This window comes from Xyrauchen texanus, chromosome 37, assembly GCF_025860055.1.
Source record: "Xyrauchen texanus isolate HMW12.3.18 chromosome 37, RBS_HiC_50CHRs, whole genome shotgun sequence".
Taxonomy (NCBI): Eukaryota; Metazoa; Chordata; class Actinopteri; order Cypriniformes; family Catostomidae; genus Xyrauchen; species Xyrauchen texanus.
Window position 1 is genome coordinate 18,621,188 of NC_068312.1, and position 21,476 is coordinate 18,642,663.

The 21,476-nt window shown below is 35.3% G+C and overlaps 1 protein-coding gene across 3 annotated transcripts in view; it reads left to right on the forward strand.

Moving 5' to 3' along the window:
• ipo11 (importin 11) overlaps positions 1–21,476 on the forward strand; it is a 180,953-nt gene that overhangs the window by 31,842 nt on the left and 127,635 nt on the right. For 2 of the 3 annotated variants that reach the window (XM_052107933.1, XM_052107934.1), the window contains 6 exons: positions 8,815–8,947; positions 10,638–10,696; positions 14,805–14,853; positions 17,427–17,497; positions 17,652–17,844; positions 18,216–18,368. In XM_052107933.1, coding sequence (XP_051963893.1) covers positions 8,815–8,947; positions 10,638–10,696; positions 14,805–14,853; positions 17,427–17,497; positions 17,652–17,844; positions 18,216–18,368 — 658 coding nt within the window. The remainder of the gene's footprint in view (positions 1–8,814; positions 8,948–10,637; positions 10,697–14,804; positions 14,854–17,426; positions 17,498–17,651; positions 17,845–18,215; positions 18,369–21,476) is intronic. The other variant, XM_052107935.1, reaches the window with a different exon arrangement.

Here is a 21,476-nt window from a genome sequence, read left to right on the forward strand (position 1 = left end):
TGTGAAGAATTTCTAATCATCATGTCACCAAGAGCACTCCACATGTGTTTAGATTTGACCACAGAGTTAAACCAACAATTTATAAGACTTCCCTGACCTCAATTTTAGGATAGGGAGCGCTCCTCATCCTCTCTGCTTGCCTTCAAGTTTGATTATTTTCTCTGTCACTCTGTCAGTGCCTGCAAATTTGTTTGGAAAAAGTTCATTGCTTGATGGTTGATTGTCAATTCAGGGTGACGTTGAAATGTTCCAGTTTTCCATCAAGTGGTTAGACTGTCTTTAAGTTTAATCCATTTGTACTGTGCAAAATTAGTTTGGAGAGGCAGCAAATAATTAGTTTATTCTGAGCTGTCTGTCTGACCTGCAGCTTGACATGAGCTATTCTGTTAATGGTCATTTCATGTTCCAAACATTATTCATACTGTGCTCAGTAATGATTTGGATTGTATATGCATGCACTTTTCTTCAGAAAAACAAGACATGTTGTTATATCATAATGATGAGGATAAAAGCTGTACCGTTTCCATGGTAATTTAGTAATTACATTAAGCATATGTTATGCTTGTCAATGAACCTAATTTTGATGTGTGCACACTCAGATGCTTATTTCGTCTGTCCTTACATTCTTGCTTTTTGCCTGAATGATTAGGAATGTAAATACATTTCACTTGATGCTAGGCTGTTGTCAAGGACGTATAATACTGTCTAAATGTAAACAGCATTTGCAGTATAGGGTAAAAAAAAAATTGTTGTATCTTTTTAAAATGGATCTTTGCAGATACACAAATTGGACACACATTCTTGAGGTGCCTTTTTTTCTGTAAAATGAGAATTCTTTCAGAGAATAAAATGGCCAATTTATTGCCAATACAGTACAAAAGCAGGGTTCTGAAAGTGAAGATCCCGTTCATTTTCTCCATAGAGAATTATTTTTTTTTTTATCCATAGTGGATTAACATTTCAACTCGGACATATCATGAGCTTCGAGATTTTTAAAAGCAATGGTAGATGCTTCTACAAAAGCCACAAGTCAGTGTGAATTCAGCTTTATTCTTAAAAGTTTACTTACAGATTACTGATCACAAAATTATTTTCGCACCTGCATTCCAATCTACATCTTGATGTAATCCTTCCTCATGATCAAACAGCGTGTTTTCATCAGCTGAATGGGAGACTAAACACTATTAAAGTGTAACGAGACTCGTGCTGCATTTGCAAGCCATTTGCGCATCACACACTGATCAACTATTTAGCCCTTTTCAGTGAATCGCACCTGCAAAATCCTAAAAATGTATTTCTAGGTTAAATTTATATTTTGAATTGACTTTTTAATCACAGTGTGGGTTTGTTTTCTCTTTAAGGTGGGTGTTCCTGTATGTTGGGTTGGAAATCTGAAGGATTAGTAGTGGTGTTTTCCTTATTGCACTTTCTGAAAGCAAAAAGAATAAAATGAAACACGGAATGCAGGCTATCATCCGCGCAGCTTGAGCGAAGCAATGCGGATGCGTTTACTCCTGCGATAAACTGAAAGTGAAGTGCTGCCGGCTCGTGATGCGCAAATGGCTAGAGCGCACTGCACGGGTCTGTTGGGTATACTGCAGTCTCGTCACATTTTTACTTTTTGTTTAGCCTCCCATTTAGCTCATGAAAACACGCTGTGTGATCACGAGGATCGATTACATCAAGATGTAGATTAGAATGTGGGAGCAGAATTTATATAAATAAAATAGTCTATTACTCTCTTGCCGTTGCTGGCGTGCCATAGGTTGCCGACCCATGTACCATGTACAATCCTATGTTTTTGCTTCAAATCAGAGTTGGTAATGTTGTGGTTTATCTCTGGGCTGGTTCCTAGCTTATTGAAGAATTTCTTAAATCCCAATGGAGAAATTGAATGGGGACAAATGCCTCCGGTACCAAGGCAGCTGAAAAAGTGGGCAGTCACAGTTGCATGCTTTAGCAGTCTATGGATTCTGGCTTAGAAGGAGGGCTGGGTGCTGCTTCATAGCTATTTCGAAAATGCATTTTTAAGGTGTGGATAATAAATGTAGTTGTTGACAATGCAATGTGCAAAAACTAAATGGGAATATGTGATCTATGTAATTCCCAAGAATACTTTTCAATAGATAGAAATCCAATCCAATTGTTTTATTGCCCTCCATTCCATTGTGAACATATATTACCTTAATTCTAGACCATCAGTTCAATAGATGTTCCTAATGTTTTGCTCGTAATAAGAGGTTGAGTGTGTGTTTTCAACTTCGGCAAAATACAATGGCGATTGCAGTGGTGTAAATGATGTGTTGCATGAGCAAGTCCAAAGTGTGTCCAGAGAACTGCAGTATACTATGATCAAAGCTCAGGTGTTAAAGTGATACTGACAAGCAGACACCTATGATAATGTGGAATTAGATTTGATATGTGATCAGAAAGAAAATTAATTTAGTTTATATTTGAAATATGTTAAGTTTTTAGGGCTGTCAGTTGATTATTTTTAAAATCAAATGTATTACATGATATTCCAATGAATTAATTGCATATATAAATATTTGCTAAAAGCCCCTCAAATGACTATTATTATTGTTGTTGTTTTAGTAATACACTAAATATGTAATTATTAATGAATAATCAGTTATTTAAATTATTATAAATCTATATTATAAAAATTACAATTCAGATAAATAAAATGCATTACTTTTACAGTACAAAAAGTGGCTTTAGAAGGCAACACAGTATATTATTTATGTCCATATTATTGAACATTAGACCTGCAGTTCACAGCAATCCATTTTGCAATTGAAATCATAAATTCTTTTAATATATATTTATTATAAGGGCTTTTCTAAGGACACGTCAATATACATGTGTCGACGGGTGCTTTTGGACTGTCTCACTTTAGTTGCGTCACTTTATAAACCAGCGTTTTTAGGTCCCTGTGCCAAGTTAAACGTTGTTTTATACTTAGAAAAACACGATTCGAGATCACTGTTCGGATTTGCGCTCAGTCCAATTTGTTTTGGTACTCATCTTTTGCTGTGGCTAAAACAACCCTGAGTGTGGTTTGTTGTCTGTACAGCTGTGCATTGCATATACAGCTGGAGTTCGTCTTACTGTCCCCTGCTGAAAACGTGGTGTTTCTAGCTTGAATTGCTTGGATTGTTGGAACATTCCATAGTATGGTCCTTGACTCCTTGGACATGATTAAGTGCTTTTAATTTTAACACATTATTTTATGTATAATAAATCACAGAATGTATGCATTAAATTGATAGACGTAAGTGTTCACGAGAGGTGTGCCATTTCAAACACCATTAGAGCCCTGGAAGGAAGCGCCGATTTAAAGTTTAAAAACATTTTAATTGACTTGTTTCTTACATAAACCTATCGATTAATTTAAGAAGACATTCATTAATCGACTGGAGTCGCATGGATTACTTTTATGCTGCCTAAATGTGACTTTTGGACTGTTGAAGTGCTAGCAGAGTGCCCGTGTACTTGCATTATAAGGACCTGACAGAGCTCTATATTCTTCTAAAAATCATGTACATCTGGGATGGCATCAGGGTAAGTGAATAATGAGAGAATTTACATTTTGGGGTAAACTATTACTTCAAGAAAATCAATATTTAATAACTGCACTTTTCGACTCCAGTTTGGACACACAAAGCAGAGAGCAGTGTAGACTACATTGAGAACAACACTGTAGATGTTACCAAGTAAGTGCGTATGCAGAATGTTTGGGACATTCTTTTCCAATATTTTATTTTTTTCCACTATAGTGGAAGAATGGTGATTGAGGCAGTCATGCTGAATAACATCTGATCTCCTTTTGTATTCTATGAAAGAAATTTATGCAGGTTGGGGTTTGAAAAAGCTCAAGTTGCTAGTGTGTTTGAAGTGTTCATGAGGAGCCATCAGAAAGCCGTGTGATGTATGTTACTATCTCGCTGCAGTCAGAAAGTATTCTCGTTGAGACCAGACTGAAAGATTGTGATGCTTAGTTTCACGGCACTGGTGAGGATTTATACACCAGCCTTCCTGTTATATTGATTTTCCTTTCATTGGGATTTCAGTTAGGCAAGGGTTTATTTTTATTAATTTATTAATTGACTTTCAATTTAATATATATCCATATTCCCTCTCTAACTTGTCATTTTACCATCTTTTTCCTTCGTAATTCATCTTTCTAATACTGAAATTTCAGTTTTCTCAGTACCCTGTTTTGACCCAATATCCCATATGAAAAGACCTGTCAAAGTGTATGTGTAGGTTTGCAAACAGATAAGTGGAATATTCCTATATCTATTTTTAGCACCCTTTAATGCCCAAAGCACTTTACAATTTTCAGACTTTCTGTAAGCTCAAACCAGTTGTAAATTTTCACTTTTTTCATCCCTCTCTCATGGGCATTCATCCAGGCATGTTGTCATAGTGATAAAGAGGCCAAGCCCCATCCAGTGTAGATGTGTGCCTGTACTTGGTATGGACTGCAAATTGCTTTCCTTATAACCTTACTGACAAACTCCTTCTGTAATATTTCAGTAGAATAAGCTGCTTTTCTAAAACCAAAGGATACTTGTGAAAATGCATTTTTCTAATTTAATAATAATAATAATAATAATAATACAAAAAAATAAAGTAAATTATTTGTGTGCAAATATTATCAGCATAGAAATCATGGTGTAAATTTGAATGAACAAATAACATATATTTTTAATAATCTCTAAGTATTTTATATGTTCCCATTTGTTTTAACCTAGTGACATCATGCTCTTGAGCTTGTATGAGCTCCACAATATCCTTTTGATCCATATTATTATCCCAGCATGAACAGAGTTCAATTTTGTTAAAGAAAAAAATAATATTTATTTTTAAGATGTTTTGAGATTTTTCTGAAAATCTTTTGAGTTCACCAGAAGAAAGAATGTCAGACACATCTTGGATGGCATGATGATGAGTAAATTATAAGATAATTTTTGTTTCTGGGTGAGCTATCCCTTTAAGCTTTCACATAAAGCATTTTCTCCATCCACTGGATGATTTGTAATTTGAAATAAGGCTCTATTTAGAGACCGCTATGTGAAGACTATTATCGAAATGTGTGTTTTTTTTTTTTTTTTTTTACTTTAGAGATCATTGTTTGGTGGGCCCATTTGCTTGTTCCAAAGGCTTTGTTTTTTGTCATTATGAGTTGTCATTTATGTTTTGGCTGTCCTCATAAAGGAGATTTATGTTGATGCTGTGACACTCAAAATGAATTGAGTTCTAAAAGAATCACTGCTGCTTCCTCTTTATATACTACATTTAAATATTTGTGTACTGCTAAGTGAATGTTGACGGATACTAGTTTTTAACTAACTCAAAGTGTCAGCCTGATTTAGCAAGAATGAACATGCAATTCTCTCTGAATTTGAGAACGTATTAGTTGGTGATATTATAACTGTACTCTTTTAATATTTTTAATGACTGTCTTATCAACTCTATTTATCTATTAATTTATTTTGTGACATAAGGATCAAAAGAAAAAAATGCAGCAACTCCTTTAGAGTTCTCAAAACTAGTGCAGTGCAAAGATTGGCTTCAGGTGCCAAAAGTACATCAGGGATCATCAAAGAACTGCCGTAGCATCATCTAGATCCTCTGAAGCCACAAGGGTGAAAGGAGTGAAAAATTTCAATTTCTCCCTTATGAAGAAACCCTCTTGGGTAATCCTGCAGCTTATGCAGAGTAGTAGGTACAACAAGTCTAAAGGCACCCCTTAAGGAAATTTAGCTTTTTTTCTGGTCACAAAATGTATCTGGATCAAATTGTTTTATTTATTTTTATTGAAAAATTATGGCGCAAGATCATTTGTGTGAAAATAAATAACAGAAGTTTATTTTGATTAAAATTCTGTTTGGAAAATAAATAAATAAATAAAAACAGGGTAGCAAGGGAGCCTTTTACCCTTCACTTGGGGTAAAAGGCCCCTTGGGTGTTTAAAGTGATATCATGTAGATACAGTACCGGGGCAATAGTTATAGGGCACAATTTGTGAACTAATGCAAATAATTTTGAGACACCAAGATGCTTTTGAGTAACAAATTAAGATGATGCTTGCTCAAAATAACTACTTCAGAAAACCATTTCCTGTTCATTTCCAACATATTTGGCATTTATTACATCTCAAATATTCTATAAACAAACTAATCTCTATTGTGGTTGGATGAGTCAATGTGAGCCCACTTTGAAAATTGTTCATAAATCTATTCCCCCCACTTAATGGAGACTTTAGCCTCAGCAACAGGGGGGCTTTTTACCCCAAATTATTGACAGTTATTGAAAAATGTTTGATTTAATGACTTTAAACAAAACTGAAAAAGATTAACAAGTATTTTGTCTCAAATGAAATGTGTTAAATTTCAGGGGTTTTCATTAGTTACATAAATTTGCATGGAACAAGAAACAATTCCAGTCTATAGTCACAGAGAGGTGTTTAGGAATGTGTTGTGGTAATTTTATTGCTATTTAGTGTTTTGGGAGAAAATCAAAAAGCATCTTTTTACCCCATGGAGCCTTTAGCCCCGTCTTTCCCTACTATTTTTTTTTCTCCTACTGGTTTTATCTTTCCGTGGCACATCAAAGTTGGTGTAGTAGGTGCATCAAATCAAAAATGCATAGAAGCAGTTCAGACTTCAAACAAATCTGCTAATGATTATAAAGGTCTAACAGATGATGTAAATGTTATTTTTAGAGTCACTGAACTCATAGAAATTTAAAGGGGACTCTGCAAAAAGCCATAGAAATGGAGAATGTGTGGATAAAAAATAACTAATGAATAGTTGTTTTATTAAAGGTAACTTTGGAAATGCATTTCAATAGTCTATTCTTAGCCTGTCTAGTTATATTGATGTTGCATAATATACAGATTTGGTGCCTCTACAGACACTGTTTTGTTAGGTTTAAGGTTAGTTTACATCTGTGGCAAATATTGCAAACATGGAGCATTTGTTTTTATTAAAAAATCTAAAATCAGCTCAGAAAGATTGCTCAAAGCAGAAACATTCAAAATGTTGAAAGACTTTGACAAGACCAGATTGTATCCTTGTAGAGAACTTGTTTTTTGATGATGATCTTTTACATTGTTTAATAGATTAGATATTATCTGCAATTAACTGCTATCTACAGATATCAAATTGTATAGATATTTGATGATGTTGATTTAAAGTTATGGACAGGTCCATTTCCACCAAATTTGAACTCTCAATATTCACAAAGTAAAGTTCTTTGTAGTACTCTCTTTAACACATTTCACCATGTTGAAATTCATTCTGCAGATCTTCCTCAAACAATCTGCATAGAAAAAAGAAATGCAAATGAATTGATTAAATCGTAGTGTTTGGAATAAATGGATAACGTGTTGTTTTGAATGTTATTAATTTTAAAAATATGCCCTTGAAGGGAAAAATTGCCAACCTGTTGACGTACACCCCCTTGTTTTGAGCACAAGCTTAATAGGACATATTCAAAATTCAATGGATGTAATTCATCCCCACATTGTATTACAGGCATAATCTTTTGAAAAGAGACCACAAATCAATAAATAAAAGTCATGGAAAAAATAAATGTTAGAAAACTCAAATTCTTTGTAAATTGTTCAGCTATTTTTTTTCCTCATAAATATTTATATGAAATAATGACACTGACCTTTTTGATGCATATAAACATAATGGAGCGAAGCCACACGTCTGATAATGTTCTATTTCAAATTTGAGGAAGATGACTTTAAAACTTAGTTTTATGAATCATTTTCCAAGACCATGTCTTTTGATTCTAACCGCAAAAAGCTCATCCATTAGTATTGGCGTCTAAATACAGAATAGTAAACATTATAAAATAAACATTATCTTGTCCATATATTTTACTTACAGTCATAATTGAGTTGTTATAGCAGTGTGTTTTAATAATCTCATGTGGATTCCAATAATATGAGGCAGATTAGTGGCAGGTGAAGATGATAGCAGGTGTAAAACTCTTCTGCAATTATAGCTACAGAACTGTAAATAATCATATACAAATACCAGAGACTACATGGAAATAATAGACAAACCAAAAATTTTTGTAATAATTTATTTACAATAAGTCTCAGCAGTCAACTGATTCGTTTTATGCTTGATATGTAATTTATTCTACTATGGCATGGGATAGGGAAGTCCCTGTCATGTGGGCACTGAGGTATGCATGATGTTATAACTTCATCTTTTCTTGACCATATTTGGACAGAGAAATTAACTTGTGCACCTTCTAGCTTTGTGGAGGTTTGGAAATCAATTAATGAAAAAATTGCAGCATGTCAGCGGATCATATCGCATAATTTTGTGGAAAATTTACTTCAATAATAATTCTTTAAGAAGTAAATATGAGAATATATCAAAATGTTTTATTTGATGTTGTTCACTGAAGCCTGCTTAGATTAACTTGTTTGGAGATTACATCATTGAATATGTACGTGCGTCTTTATAACAGTTTCAATTTCATAACTCTCGCTTTGATATTTTGATAAGTTGACATGAATTAAGAAATTACTCGGACATTAACATTTTTATTGTGTAAAACTTGCTGAATATCAAAGCTGAAATATTAGGCCTTTCTTTTGATGTTTGTCACGATTAAATAAGAATTGAATGTTAGTAATGCTGGTCGTAAAATCTCCGGCAATACTTTCATATGACCCTTTAATAAATATATTTCTGACACTGACTCAGATGTACTCAAATTGTTAACAAATTATTATGCAAAGTTTGACCCTCTCTCTGCTTTTTTTTTTTTTTTAAGTTGGCATCAAGCATCTATAGCTTTGCTTGCTCACTTTGGAATCATCACACAGACACATTTCTTCAGCAGATCTGCACTGGAGACCAACAGACTGCTCTCAGCTCCCTGGAGCGTACCCTGCTCTCTCTGAAAGGTACACACACATGCACACACGTATTCACACACACACACACACACCCAGTGCTGCAACACTTGTTGCTTCTTAGAATATGTCCCAACCTATGCCTGCAGATTACTGAATTAAGCAGCAGTACTAAAAAACACAGACATTAGGAAAATAATATCCTCCATGGACACTGTCAGACTCTTTATAGTCTTTTTAAAGAATAATATTCCTTATAAAACAAGTGGAAATATTTGAATCAAAATGGGAAGTTCTTTTAGTCTGTTAGTTTTTATCTGCAGTATATGCAAATGTAGCATTTAAACTTGGCAAATTTCACTTTTAGCAGAAATAACGTTTAACATTTGCAATCGTTCTCATCTAGGACAACAGATCAAAAATAATAATGACTCATTCTGCACTACACAGCTTTTTGTCCAATCAAATACTCTCTAGAAATAGAATTACCCACCCCCCCAATCCTACCCACTTCTGATTAACAGTAGCAAGTAGCTAATCATTATTCATGACTGTGATCTAAACTATTACCCTGTTTTCACCAGATGCAAATGTCGCGTCAAAAGCCTATCTTTCCAATTATAATCATAAATGCAGTCATCACTGGAAGCATGTTGCGTTAAACTATGCCAACAGTGGACAGATGCCTTGCTCTATCGCTGCAGAGCTACTCAACCCACTTTATTTTCATGCCTGTCTTAAAATAATTTTACTTACTAATTATCATATGTTTGAATCTTTCTGCCATGAATTGTATTTGTTACATATTTAAATAACTGCCACATTAAAGCCAGCTTGAAATATTTCTGGTCTCTGGTCTACGAATTCAAGAAATCTTTTGTTTATCACATTTTTATGCAGTTTTAGCAACAATAACATTATAATAATTATTATTATGGCTTTCAATCGATTAAAACAAACATTCAAATATAGTAATAAATATATTTATTTGATACTTTGTCAAACAAGAAGTTGCAAGAAATTGGCTAGTCATCATTTTATTTAATTATTTAAACTTCTAAATAAAATTGCGGATAGAGTTAGCCAAATTTTTACATGTATAAATCTTTGAAACAAATACATGTATACATGCCATAAAATCAGTGGACATGCTGCAATTAAAAGTTGGGCAAATTCTTCTGCCATTTTCCAGTGGACATTTTTAATAATAGGATCAAATGGGATTCAATTAATATCAAGCATTATTGGCAAGATGACAAATAAATCCATAAATTTGCTTTCGTGTTTATTATGCCCCTATATAAATGTGTCATATTAAATGTATAAGCTTGCACTACTCCACACAATTAGTTTATTAGTACAATTAGTACCTCCTGGAAATTTATATATGCCATTTTTAGCCACAGGAAGTGAAGGAAAACATTAGGGAACTTTAAGGCAGTGAAAAAAATTTAATAAAACAAAATACTGCATTTCATAATTTTTATTTTTACTGTTTAAGCACTAAAATATTAATTGCAGAAATCAGTGTTAAATTGCCCTGCCCTAATAATTAAATAGTTGTTTATACCAGTGGATTTCCATTTGAAATAAAGTCATTTTCCCATTTAATTGTTGCTAAAGGATACTTGAGCTCACACATTATTGATTCGTACTATCTGCATTTTATTTAGAATGATTGTGTCTGGTGTAGACAGGGTCTAAAAAAATATGTTTTTTATTGGTTCTTCACATTTTGCAGTTCTTCGGAAGCTGACTGTACATGGATTTATTGAGCCACATAACAACATGGAAGTCATGGTGAGTGTATGGATATTCCAAACAATAAATAAAGGTACATTATAATTTGTGCATAATAGCTGAGAGAGATGAATATCCTAAATGGATTATTTTTAATAAAAAGAAATCATGTGGTAATAAAGGAAAATCTTGAAACTGCAAGAAATGTATTCTTCTTAACAAACAACTTTTGTGCTCTCAGCATTCCACTTCAGTTCTGTTAGCTTTATCAGCAATTGCATTGTTTTGCATAGACTTTTTCATTATAATGTTTGCTATTGCTTATGTACATAACACTGCTCATTTTGGAGGGGGGAAAAAAATGTAAAATTAAGTAATAAAGGTAAACCAGCTTGAGGTTATGATGATGGAGCTTTGACATTAAAAATTAATTCTGCATAAATGACATGCTCATTCCCGGGTTGGGGGAAAAATAGGTCAGGATGAATATTCCATGCAAAACATACACCGATCAGCCACCACATTAAAACCACCTGCCTAATATTGTGTAGGCCCCTCTTTTGCCTCAAAAACAGTGCCAACCCGCATCTCAGAATAACATTCTGAAATGATATTCTTCTCACCACAATTGTACATAGCGGTTATCTGAGTTACCATAGACCTTGTCTGTTTGAACCAGTCTGTCCATCTGTTGACCTCTCTGATCAAGGCATTTCCATCCACAGACCTGCCGGTCACTGGATGTTTTTGGCACCATTCGGAGTAAATTCTAAAGACTGTTGTGCATGAAAATCCCAGGAGATCAGCAGTTATAGAAATACTCAAACCAGCCCGTCTGACACCAACAATCATGCCACTGTCCAAATCACTGAGATCACATTGTTTCCCATTCTGATGGTTGAAGTGAACATTAATTAAAGCTCCTGACCCATATATGCATGATTTTATGCACTGCACTGCTGCCACATGATTGGCTGACTAGTTCATTGGATGAATGATTGTTGGTGCCAGATGGGCTGGTTTGAGTATTTCTGTAACTGCTGATGTAAATGTTATTCTGAGATGCATTCAGCTTTCCTTCAACCTTGACCAGTCCCTGCCTCTGGAGCTCAACCAGAGTGACCAATTGCTCAGTTTGGCAGGGCGGCCAGCTTTAGGAAGAGTCCTGGTTCTTCCATTTAAGTATTATGGAGGCCAATGTGCTCATAGGAACCTTCAGTGCAGGCAAATTATTTTTGTAGCCTTCCACAGATATGTGCCTCGACACAGTCCTGTCTCTGAGTTCTGCAGGCAGTGACCTCATGGCTTGGTTTTTGCTCTAATATGCATTTTCAGCTGTAAGACCTTTATATAAACAGGGGTGTGCCTTTCCAAGTAATGTCCAATCAATTGAATTTGCCACAGGTGGACTCCAATCAAAGTGTAGAAACATCTCAAAGATGATCCAGAGAAATGGGATGCACATGTGCTAAATTTCAAGTGTTCTAGCAAAGGGTCTGAATACTTATAATGTAATTACAGTTTTTTTTTTTTTAAAGAAAAAAAACAAATCTGTTTTTTGCTTGGTCATTATGGGGTAAGGAGTGTAGATTGATGTGGATTTTTTTTTATTTTTTTTAAAGCATTTTATTTAAATAAAATGAATGGGTCTGATTACTTTTTGAATGCACTGCAGATTGTTCGCCATTCTTTGACCCTTAAGAATTATTAAGGATATATATGTTGCATTTAAATGGGATATATTAGATTTTTGTTAGTGCTTTATATGATACAGTCTGGGTTTGCCAGCACATTCTGTAGTGCAGCCAGCCTCTGCAGGAAGCCCATATGGTACCTTCATGTCTTAATGCAACTGTGGGAGTTCGCTGATCAAAGATAATTTTCACATTGCATTGCTGTAATCCATTTTAAAACTTATAAAGTCTTTGAAAGAAAAAAAACTGAACAAGGCAGGAAAAGAATGACAGGCAAAGAAAAGGTTTTTGTTGCAGTCTCTCAAAGGCAACAATACATGATGTATTTGATTAAATGGGTGTTGCAATGAGGTTTAAAATGTGTTTAATACACACACACACACACACACACACACACACACACACACACACACACACACAGTATATATGGATATCTATAAGGTAGTTGATGTGATTTGAGAAGTTGGCATGAATACATGCTGCAGTGTGACATGCTATACTCCATCTAAACACCATTTAAACAGAATTTTGCTAATTATTTAATTTTTATGCATGCAGCTTTGGTGAACTCATATTAAATAATTGGAATATTGAATATTTGTGAAAGCCCATTTGTCACACTGTTGGGCCATTTAAAATGAGCTAGTGAAGGCAAAAAGGTGCTTTTACTTAAATGAAATGGTGACCAGTTATAAGATTATAGTTGACCTATAACCTATTGGCTGAAAGTTTGTTGATTAAAAAGTGCCTTGTATCTCTCAGTAATAGGTGCTATCTGGTCAGATATTTTTTATTTATTTCACTACTTCAAATCAAACAGAAAACATACCACAGATTAATACAATTTACACAAGTCCAGAAAGATTCTAGTTTCTTCCATTATTGCTTCAAAAAAGATCTCAGATTTAGGCATGTTTATCTATTCATACATTGATCCCCTGACTTGTAGACAGGATGACTACATTTTATTTGTGTGACTACATTTTCAAAATGTCAGAGTCTTTACATCTGACATTTTGAATTTAAACCTATTAGCTCTGCATCGTTTATTCATTTAGGCAAGACGACACCTCAAAATAGAACACTTTCAGTAAGCTGCAGCCTTTGGCTATCCGTCAACAGCAGAGCTACACAATTTTAGTGTTCTCCCAATAGAACTGTAGTTCTGATGTCTCTTGAGACTCATGGCCATTAAAGTAGTCTTTCAGCTCAAAGCCAGGCAGTCACTATCATAAAATATCCACTGTTTCCCCTAGTCCTCCTCATCCTCGATTCATCTTTACCAAGTCCTTATCAAACACAGAACATCTTTAGTGTGTTTGACTGATGCCTTTCCAGCTCTCTGTGCAACACCTTTGATTCTCTGGTATTTTACTGAAACATTAAGATAAAACAAATTGTCTTTACATAAACTTGAACTGTGTGATTTCTTTGCCACTAGCTTCACCAAATTGAATTGCAGAAATAATGATCAACAAATGGATAGTACTACCCCAAACTCACATTATTGGTTGAGCCAGTGTTGCTGGGTAAGGCTGTATGGGATGCTTAAACAGAGTAAATTTTTGATAGTGTCACACAGTGTGTACACTTATTTTTGAGATATTAACCTATGATTGGCTAACTTGAAGTTGCCTTTGCACATTAAACTGAATTGAATTAAACAGAATATATATAACAGATGATTATCCTTATCCAATTATCAAGAATGACTGGAAAATTAATTGTGGGAACCCAGATTTTTTTCATCAGAAAATTACGCACCATTCATGGGAGAGTTCACTCAAAAATTAAATAAATCTATCCTCCATGGAACACAAAAGGTGATGTTTAACAGAAGGTTAGCCTTAGTCTCCATTCACTTCCATTGTATGGAAAAAAAGATGCAATGAAAATTAATGATAGTCTAGCATTCTGCTCATCATTTTCCTTTGTTTTCCACGTAAGAATGTCAGTCAAAGGTTTGGAACAACATGAAGGTCAAAAGATGTTCACAGAATTAAAATTTTTGGATGAACCATCCCTTCTATGTGCTATAGGCTACATGATTTTATTGTCAATTTATACATACACCTGAAAATTACAGACAATTGTCCTGTCACTTATAAAAGGCCAAGTTGAAGTGTTAAGATCAAAGTATAGCTGTAATTTACTGTTTGTGGTGCTGTAATTTCTATCTGCTAGCACAGGGTTACTTGCATCTCGTGTTGATCAAATGGGTTCCATATATTTAACGACCGTGCTATGATTGTGTTCTGGCACAGCAGGAGTTCTCTAAATCTCTTCTCCATCCCACCACGTAAACGGCCTGTCTTTCCCAAACCTGGGTTAAGATTGCCTGAGACTTTCTTCCAAAGCGGCCTTCACTATGACCTGAGAAAACATAGATGTTTTGCTGTTACAGCTATGATCTCAAAGACATTAACCACATCTGATAACAATGCTTAATTTGCCATCTCTGTCTTCTTCCCCAGGGCTTCCTCAATGCAGTATTTGAGAGACTAAAGCAGTTCTTAGAATGTTGTAAGTATTGCATGCTTTTGTTTTTAATATTCTAAAACTGTTTTTCAACTATTGTTTTGGAGAGGAGTTACATGGGGAGTTTTTTTTTTCCTATTGATACAGGAATCCTAAACTTTTATTATGGCTTTATACATTTTCTCAGACTTGTTTAACTCTTGTAGTGAATACTGTGCTACAGTATGTCCAGAAGCCATTGGTTTTTGTGCTCATGTTAAAGAGCCCATGAATAAAGCTTTTTGGAATTTTGTGGCTTTTACTTTCTCTTTTGGGAAACCGAGCCACAAATATTAACGACTACTCTTGCACAACACTTGATTTTTTTTTTCTTCCAGTCAAATGTTCCCTGGAATGAGAATGTCCCTTCCCCTAAAACCATCTGCCTCCGACCAGCAAGTAGCAAATCATTGTTCATGGCTTTCGCAAAAAAAAAAAAAAAAAAATTGTCATTGGCTATTTAAAATTGCCAAAAAAAAATTGCCGTGCCCTTTGATGCGTCACAACAAACAAATTCCTGTTTCAAATTCAGTAGGAAATATGTCAACACAGGAAATTTTACTGTATGGATTTGGTCTTATTTTTAGCAAACTCTTTGGTTGAAGGTTCGGCTGAATCTGGAATTTGGTCTCCATGAGCCATAGTAGTTAATATTTTGCTTGGTAGAATCTTGATACACAGTTTGTGAATTTAAATATTAGTTTTTTCTTAAGTCAATTTTTAAACTTTTAAAAGTCCATTCAAAGCTATTCCCCATTAGGGAATGAAGTGGTTTTGTATTATTGGTAATGTGTTGTCATGATATGGTATCTACATGATTTAGGAGACCTGAATATTTGAATTCACTTGTTTTAATCCTCAACTTACCATGAGAGAACAGAGTAATTTATTAGTTAACAGTAGAGATGCCCATACCAGGGCCGGCGGGCCACATTTGGCCCGTTATGACCTTTGATTTGGCCCGAGGGAAAAAAGAAAGGAATAATTAATTAATGCAGCTCCTTGTATTAAATGTATCTTTTTGTTTTAACTTCTGTTTTAATTATTATTATTATTGCATTACAAAAACTAGAACATATTTAAAATGTAGACTGTGTAATGTAGAATTGATTTGAATTTTTAAAAAGTTTTTCAAGCACATTGAAATACGTGCTGTCTCAAGCCATGCTTGTACGTACATTAAGGTGTATAAAGGAAGGGAACCAGGGCAACTTTTATATAATGCAGTTTTTACTTTCGGCCCACGCCCTCAATCAATTTTGATTAAAAAAAAGTTTGGGCACCTCTTGGTTTACGGAGTTTATTTATATGATATTGATTATGGAAAACATTTTTTTCCTGATTATTTTTTATTTCATTGGTTTTATTGAATGGATTAATTTAATAAATGTTATTTATCAATATACAACTTATCACTTATGTGCCTACATTTTAAAATAAACTGTGCATTTTATGTTATTATTGCTTTTTCCTTACACAACATATTTAAATGATCTTTCCTGCAGCTTAATCCAAAATAATGTTAGAATATTTAAGAGGTATTACAAAGAGAACTTTTGAATACATTCATTATTCTCATTGAGATTAGTATAGATTGCAAATTCAACAGAAGTGCTCATTTATTTTTGAAAGATCACTGCTTCAAAATATCCAAATTTGAACTAATATTCAGCTGAAGCAAAACACAATAATGCCGTATCTGCATCCTTTTTCACCTGGAGACTCTGTGTCCAGCTTTTCCCAGGCTCATTGCCTGAGTTCTGTATCAACAGATGAGACAAAAGCAAGCTGATATCAACTGCTGATATCACAGGCAATATGTTCCCCCGTCTGTGCCGCAGGTCAGGTCCATTCGGCCTGTTGGTATTTCGCCGTTGATGAGAGACTTAGCTTATGAGCAAACAGAATGTGAAATATAAACTCTGGGCCAGATAAGGTCCCCCAAATAAACCAAGCTTTTGGGATCTATTCATTTCTTCATTTTTCTCTGCACCGAGAAATTGATGCCCAATCCCCTTGAAAGGTTACCCTGCTCTATCACACAGTGTCACTGAGTGCTGACTTGTAAGAAAACAGATAAGTGTCCAGCAGTGTCTTCTAAGTTTGACTCAGGTGGAGCTACTGCTTTTGGATTTGAAATATTTCTCTTAGTTTAAATAATTTATCTATTAAGCTTAGTAATGAGCATTTTAATAAATTTGATGTTCCAGACAGGCTGTAAGTCTGTGTATTGCATGGTGACATGCAATGGTTGATTCAGCTTTGGATTCTTATGAACCTATTTCAGTTAGCGGAGCAAAAATAAATAAAATAATTGGTCATATTGTGCCTAAAATGTAAGTTGCGCAATATTATCTTCTTGTTTTTAGAACTCTATCACACTCGCAATCGTGCTGTTGTAGTGAAATATACCATACCTGCGGCCTCATGTCTACTGTACAGCTGTACAGACTGTACAATCACAATCATGCTCATATTTAGCACAGCACTATTGCTCATGGGATATATCTTAAATACAGAGATGCAGGGTTACGTTTTCCATCATTTCACCTTTATAACTCAACTGGAACTTTTTGCAGGTCGGCAAGTTGGACCAGACAGCCTTTGCAGAGAAAAGCTGGAGAAGACCGTCATTTTGTACACCAAAGTTGTAAGTCTAAAAGTTTTAAGTTCAATTAGAGGGCAAATAAAATCGGTTGGCCACTTACACTTGACATATTGAGTGCTTCACTCTCACAGATTTTGTGCCATGCTCTACTCAAAAGAACTGCAGTTTAACATCAGTCTCTTATGCTGTTTGTTAGCTGTTGGACTTCCTGGAATATCACCCGTGGCCTTTCATCCCCCTCATTCAGCACTCGCTAGAGTTCGCCGTCAGCTACGTGTTCACAGAGGCAGGGGAGGGGGTTGTTTTCGAGCGCTTTATTGTACAGTGCATGAACCTCATCAAGATGATCGTCAAAAACGATGCCTACAAACCGGCCAAGAACATTGAAGGTAGGCAGACCATCACCGCTGTGCGTAATGACTTCATTGCTTGCTAAGACTTCATTTTAAAGTTCTGGCTTATGTGAAATGGGAAATGAATAACAGCCTTTAAAGACATCAAGAAAATATTTCAGGTGTTAGAGGGCATGGGAGAATTGATGAGATGTTTTGTAATGCAGTCGGATTCCCAAATTGTTCAGTCATGACTGCGGATCCCTGGATAGAGATTGAAACTGATATAAAGAAATATGTCACTCTTTTTATTGCTGATCTTAATAGACTGTATGAGCATATTTTCATAGATGTTTTAATGAACTCTCAATTATGTTGAACAATATGCACAACTGTATATTGAAGTGATTTTGCCATATGCATTCCAGACAGTAAACCAGAGAGCCTGGAGGCCCATAAAATAAAGACTGCATTCTTTACACACCAAACACTGACAGAAATCGGCAGAAGACTGGTTTCCAAATACTTTCTGCTAACAGAGGAAGAGCTGACCATGTGGGAAGAGGACCCTGAGAGTTTTGGTAAGAACAAATTATACATTATATCATTAACTTTTTTCCATTTTCTGTCATAGAGAAAATGTATGGTGAGAGAGGGGGAGTGGGGCTGTTAAATTACTTGAGCCAGAATAAAAAATACATATTTTATCTAGAGAATGTGCACCAACTGCTATGGATGCATTCTGTAATGCATCATTGGGTAAAACAAATCAGTTACCATAGTTATCCAATCAAACTTATGAGGAAAATTAGAAATGTCTGATAGATCTTAATATTTTTTCAAAAAATTTGATGTTTTGATGTGTGGTTCTCATCTTCTCCAAAATTGATTGCAGACATTTTATTTCAGTTGGCAAGCAAACGAATTCAGTTCTGGGACTTTTGGCATTGTATGATGTGCTTAAAACTACATAACTTTTCGACCTGGTTTTTTATTATTATTGTAAAAATGCCATCATCAGATATTTCTCCCCGTTTTCTGCATATGACTGAATATATTGTGGCAACCTCCTTGCAGACTGTATCTATGCCACTGATGATGTCATGCCTTTAGACAGTTAGCCTATTAGCTTCTTATTGGAGGTGTACTGAATTGGAGGTGTACCTGTGGATGTATTTTAAGGCCTACCTTCAAACTCAGTGCCTCTTTGCTTGACATCATGGGAAAATCAAAAGAAATCAGCCAAAAATATTTTTGGGCCTCCACAAGTCTGGTTCATCCTTGGGAGTGATTTCCAAATGCCATGGGTATAAACACCATGGGACCAGGCAGCCATCATACCGCACAGGAATGAGACACATTCAGACTCTTAGAGATGACGTAGTTTGGTGCGAAAAGTGCAAATTAATCCCAGAACAACAGCAAAGGACCTTATGAAGATGCTGGAGGAAACGGGTAGACAAGTATCGATATCCACAGTAAAACGAGTCCTATGTAGACATAACCTGAAAGGCTGCTCAGCAAGGAAGAAGCAACTTCTCCAAATCTGCCATAAAAAAGCTAGACTAGTTAGCAAGTGTACATGGGGACAAAGATTTAACTTTTTGGAGAAATGTCCTCTGGTCTAATGAAACAAAAATTAACTCGTTGGCCATAATGACTATCGTTTTGTTTGGAGGAAAAAGGGTGAAGCTTTCAAGCCGAAGAACACCATCCCAACCGTGAAGCATTGGGGTGACAGCATCATGTTGTGGGGGAGCTTTGCTGCAGGAGGGACTGGTGCACTTCACAAAATAGATGGCATCACGAGGAAGGAAAGTGATATGGATATATTGAAACAACATCTTAAGACATCATCCAGGAAGTTAAAGCTCGGTCGAAAATGAGTCTTCCAAATGGACAATGACCCCAAGCATACCTCCAAATATGTGGCAAAACGACTTGAGGACAACAAAGTCAAGGTACTGGAGTGGCCATCGCAAAACCCTGACCTCAATCCGATAGAAAATTTGTGGGCAGAACTGAAAAAGCATGTGCGAGCAAGGAGGTCTATAAACCTGACTCAGTAACACCTGTTCTGTCTGGAGGAATGGGTCAAATTTCCAGCAACTTATTGTGAGAAGCTTGTGGAAGGCTTAAGTTTTGACCCAAGTTAAACAATTTGAAGGTAATGCTACCAAATACTAACAAAGTGTATGTAAACTTCTTTCCCACTGGGAATGTGATGAAAGAAATAAAAGCTGAACTAAATAATTCTATTGAATTCTGCTGAACTATTATCCTGACATTTCACATTTTTGTATAATATTTCTCCCAATTTGGAATGCCCAATTCCCACTATTAAGTAGTTCCTTGTGGTGGCACGGTAACTCACTTCAATCCGGGTGGTGGAGGATAAGTCTCAGTTGCTTCCGCTTCTGAGACAGTCAGTCCGTGCTGCTTATCACATGGTTTGTTGTGCATGACACTACGGAGACTCCGCATGTGGAGGCTAATGCTACTCTCCGTGATCCACCCACAACTTACCACGTGCCCCATTGAGAGCGAAAACCACTAATTGCGACCATGAGGAGGTTACCTCATGTGACTTCCGGGCCAATTTGGTTGCTTAGGAAACCTGGCTGGAGTCACTGGCACACCTTGGATTCTAACTCACAACTCAAGGGGTGGTAGTCAATACTCGCTGAGCTACCCAGGCCCCCGAGATCTCACGTTTTTAAATAAAGCAGTGATCCTAATTGACATAAGACAGGAAAGATTTTTTACTATTAAATGTCAGGAATTGTGAAAAACTGAGTTTAAATGTATTTGGCTAAGGTCTATGTAAACTTGTGATGTCAGCTGTATATGAAGTTCTTAAGGTATTAAATGTCTTCTTGCTTACATACACCCTTATATTTTACCATGTTATGAGGCTGGCAGTAAAGTAATAAAGTACACTGTATTAAATGTGAGGGATAATGCAGTCACTCTACATTATTTTAAAATATGTAAAGTGCAGGGGTCTTGTGTCACACTGAAGGGTTTTTGTGCAACTTACTGTACATTGTCATGTATTATTACCCTTATACACAGCTACTTACCAAATAAAAAACACAATACATTTGATTTATTGAGTCGTTGAAATTATGATGGACAAAAAAAAAAAAAAAAATAGCACAGCTATTTAGGAAATTGGATTCCTGGGACAATGTCCAAAAAATATATACAGTTTTTCATTAACTGTACAAAAATATTTGACAGAATAATCCTGCAATTGACCATTCGATCATTCAGAATAAAGTATTCCAGAGAGCTGTGTAATAAATGTACATATGTAATTTTTAGGTTAGTATTTAACTTATTACTTAAGTTAAGGTATGTAGTTCTCAATTCTTTCTTTTTTGGCCTGAATTGCTCAACATCCCACAAATTATGCTAATCCTCTAACCTTAATTAGTCACATACATTCCCAGCTACATTTGTTTATCTAAAAAGCAGTTAGGTGAATGAGAAAACTGAAACCTGTTAAGAAAAGAATTATGCCACATATGAATCTTTGAGGTTAGAGTAGCTTTGACAACAGATGTAAAACTCATGAACTTGGAACTCAAGCTGCTTTGTGTTACGCCCAGACATACTGAACCTTACCTGCTGCAGTCATCTAACATATGTTTTTCCTGTCAGGGAAATGTGCTTCACGGAGTACA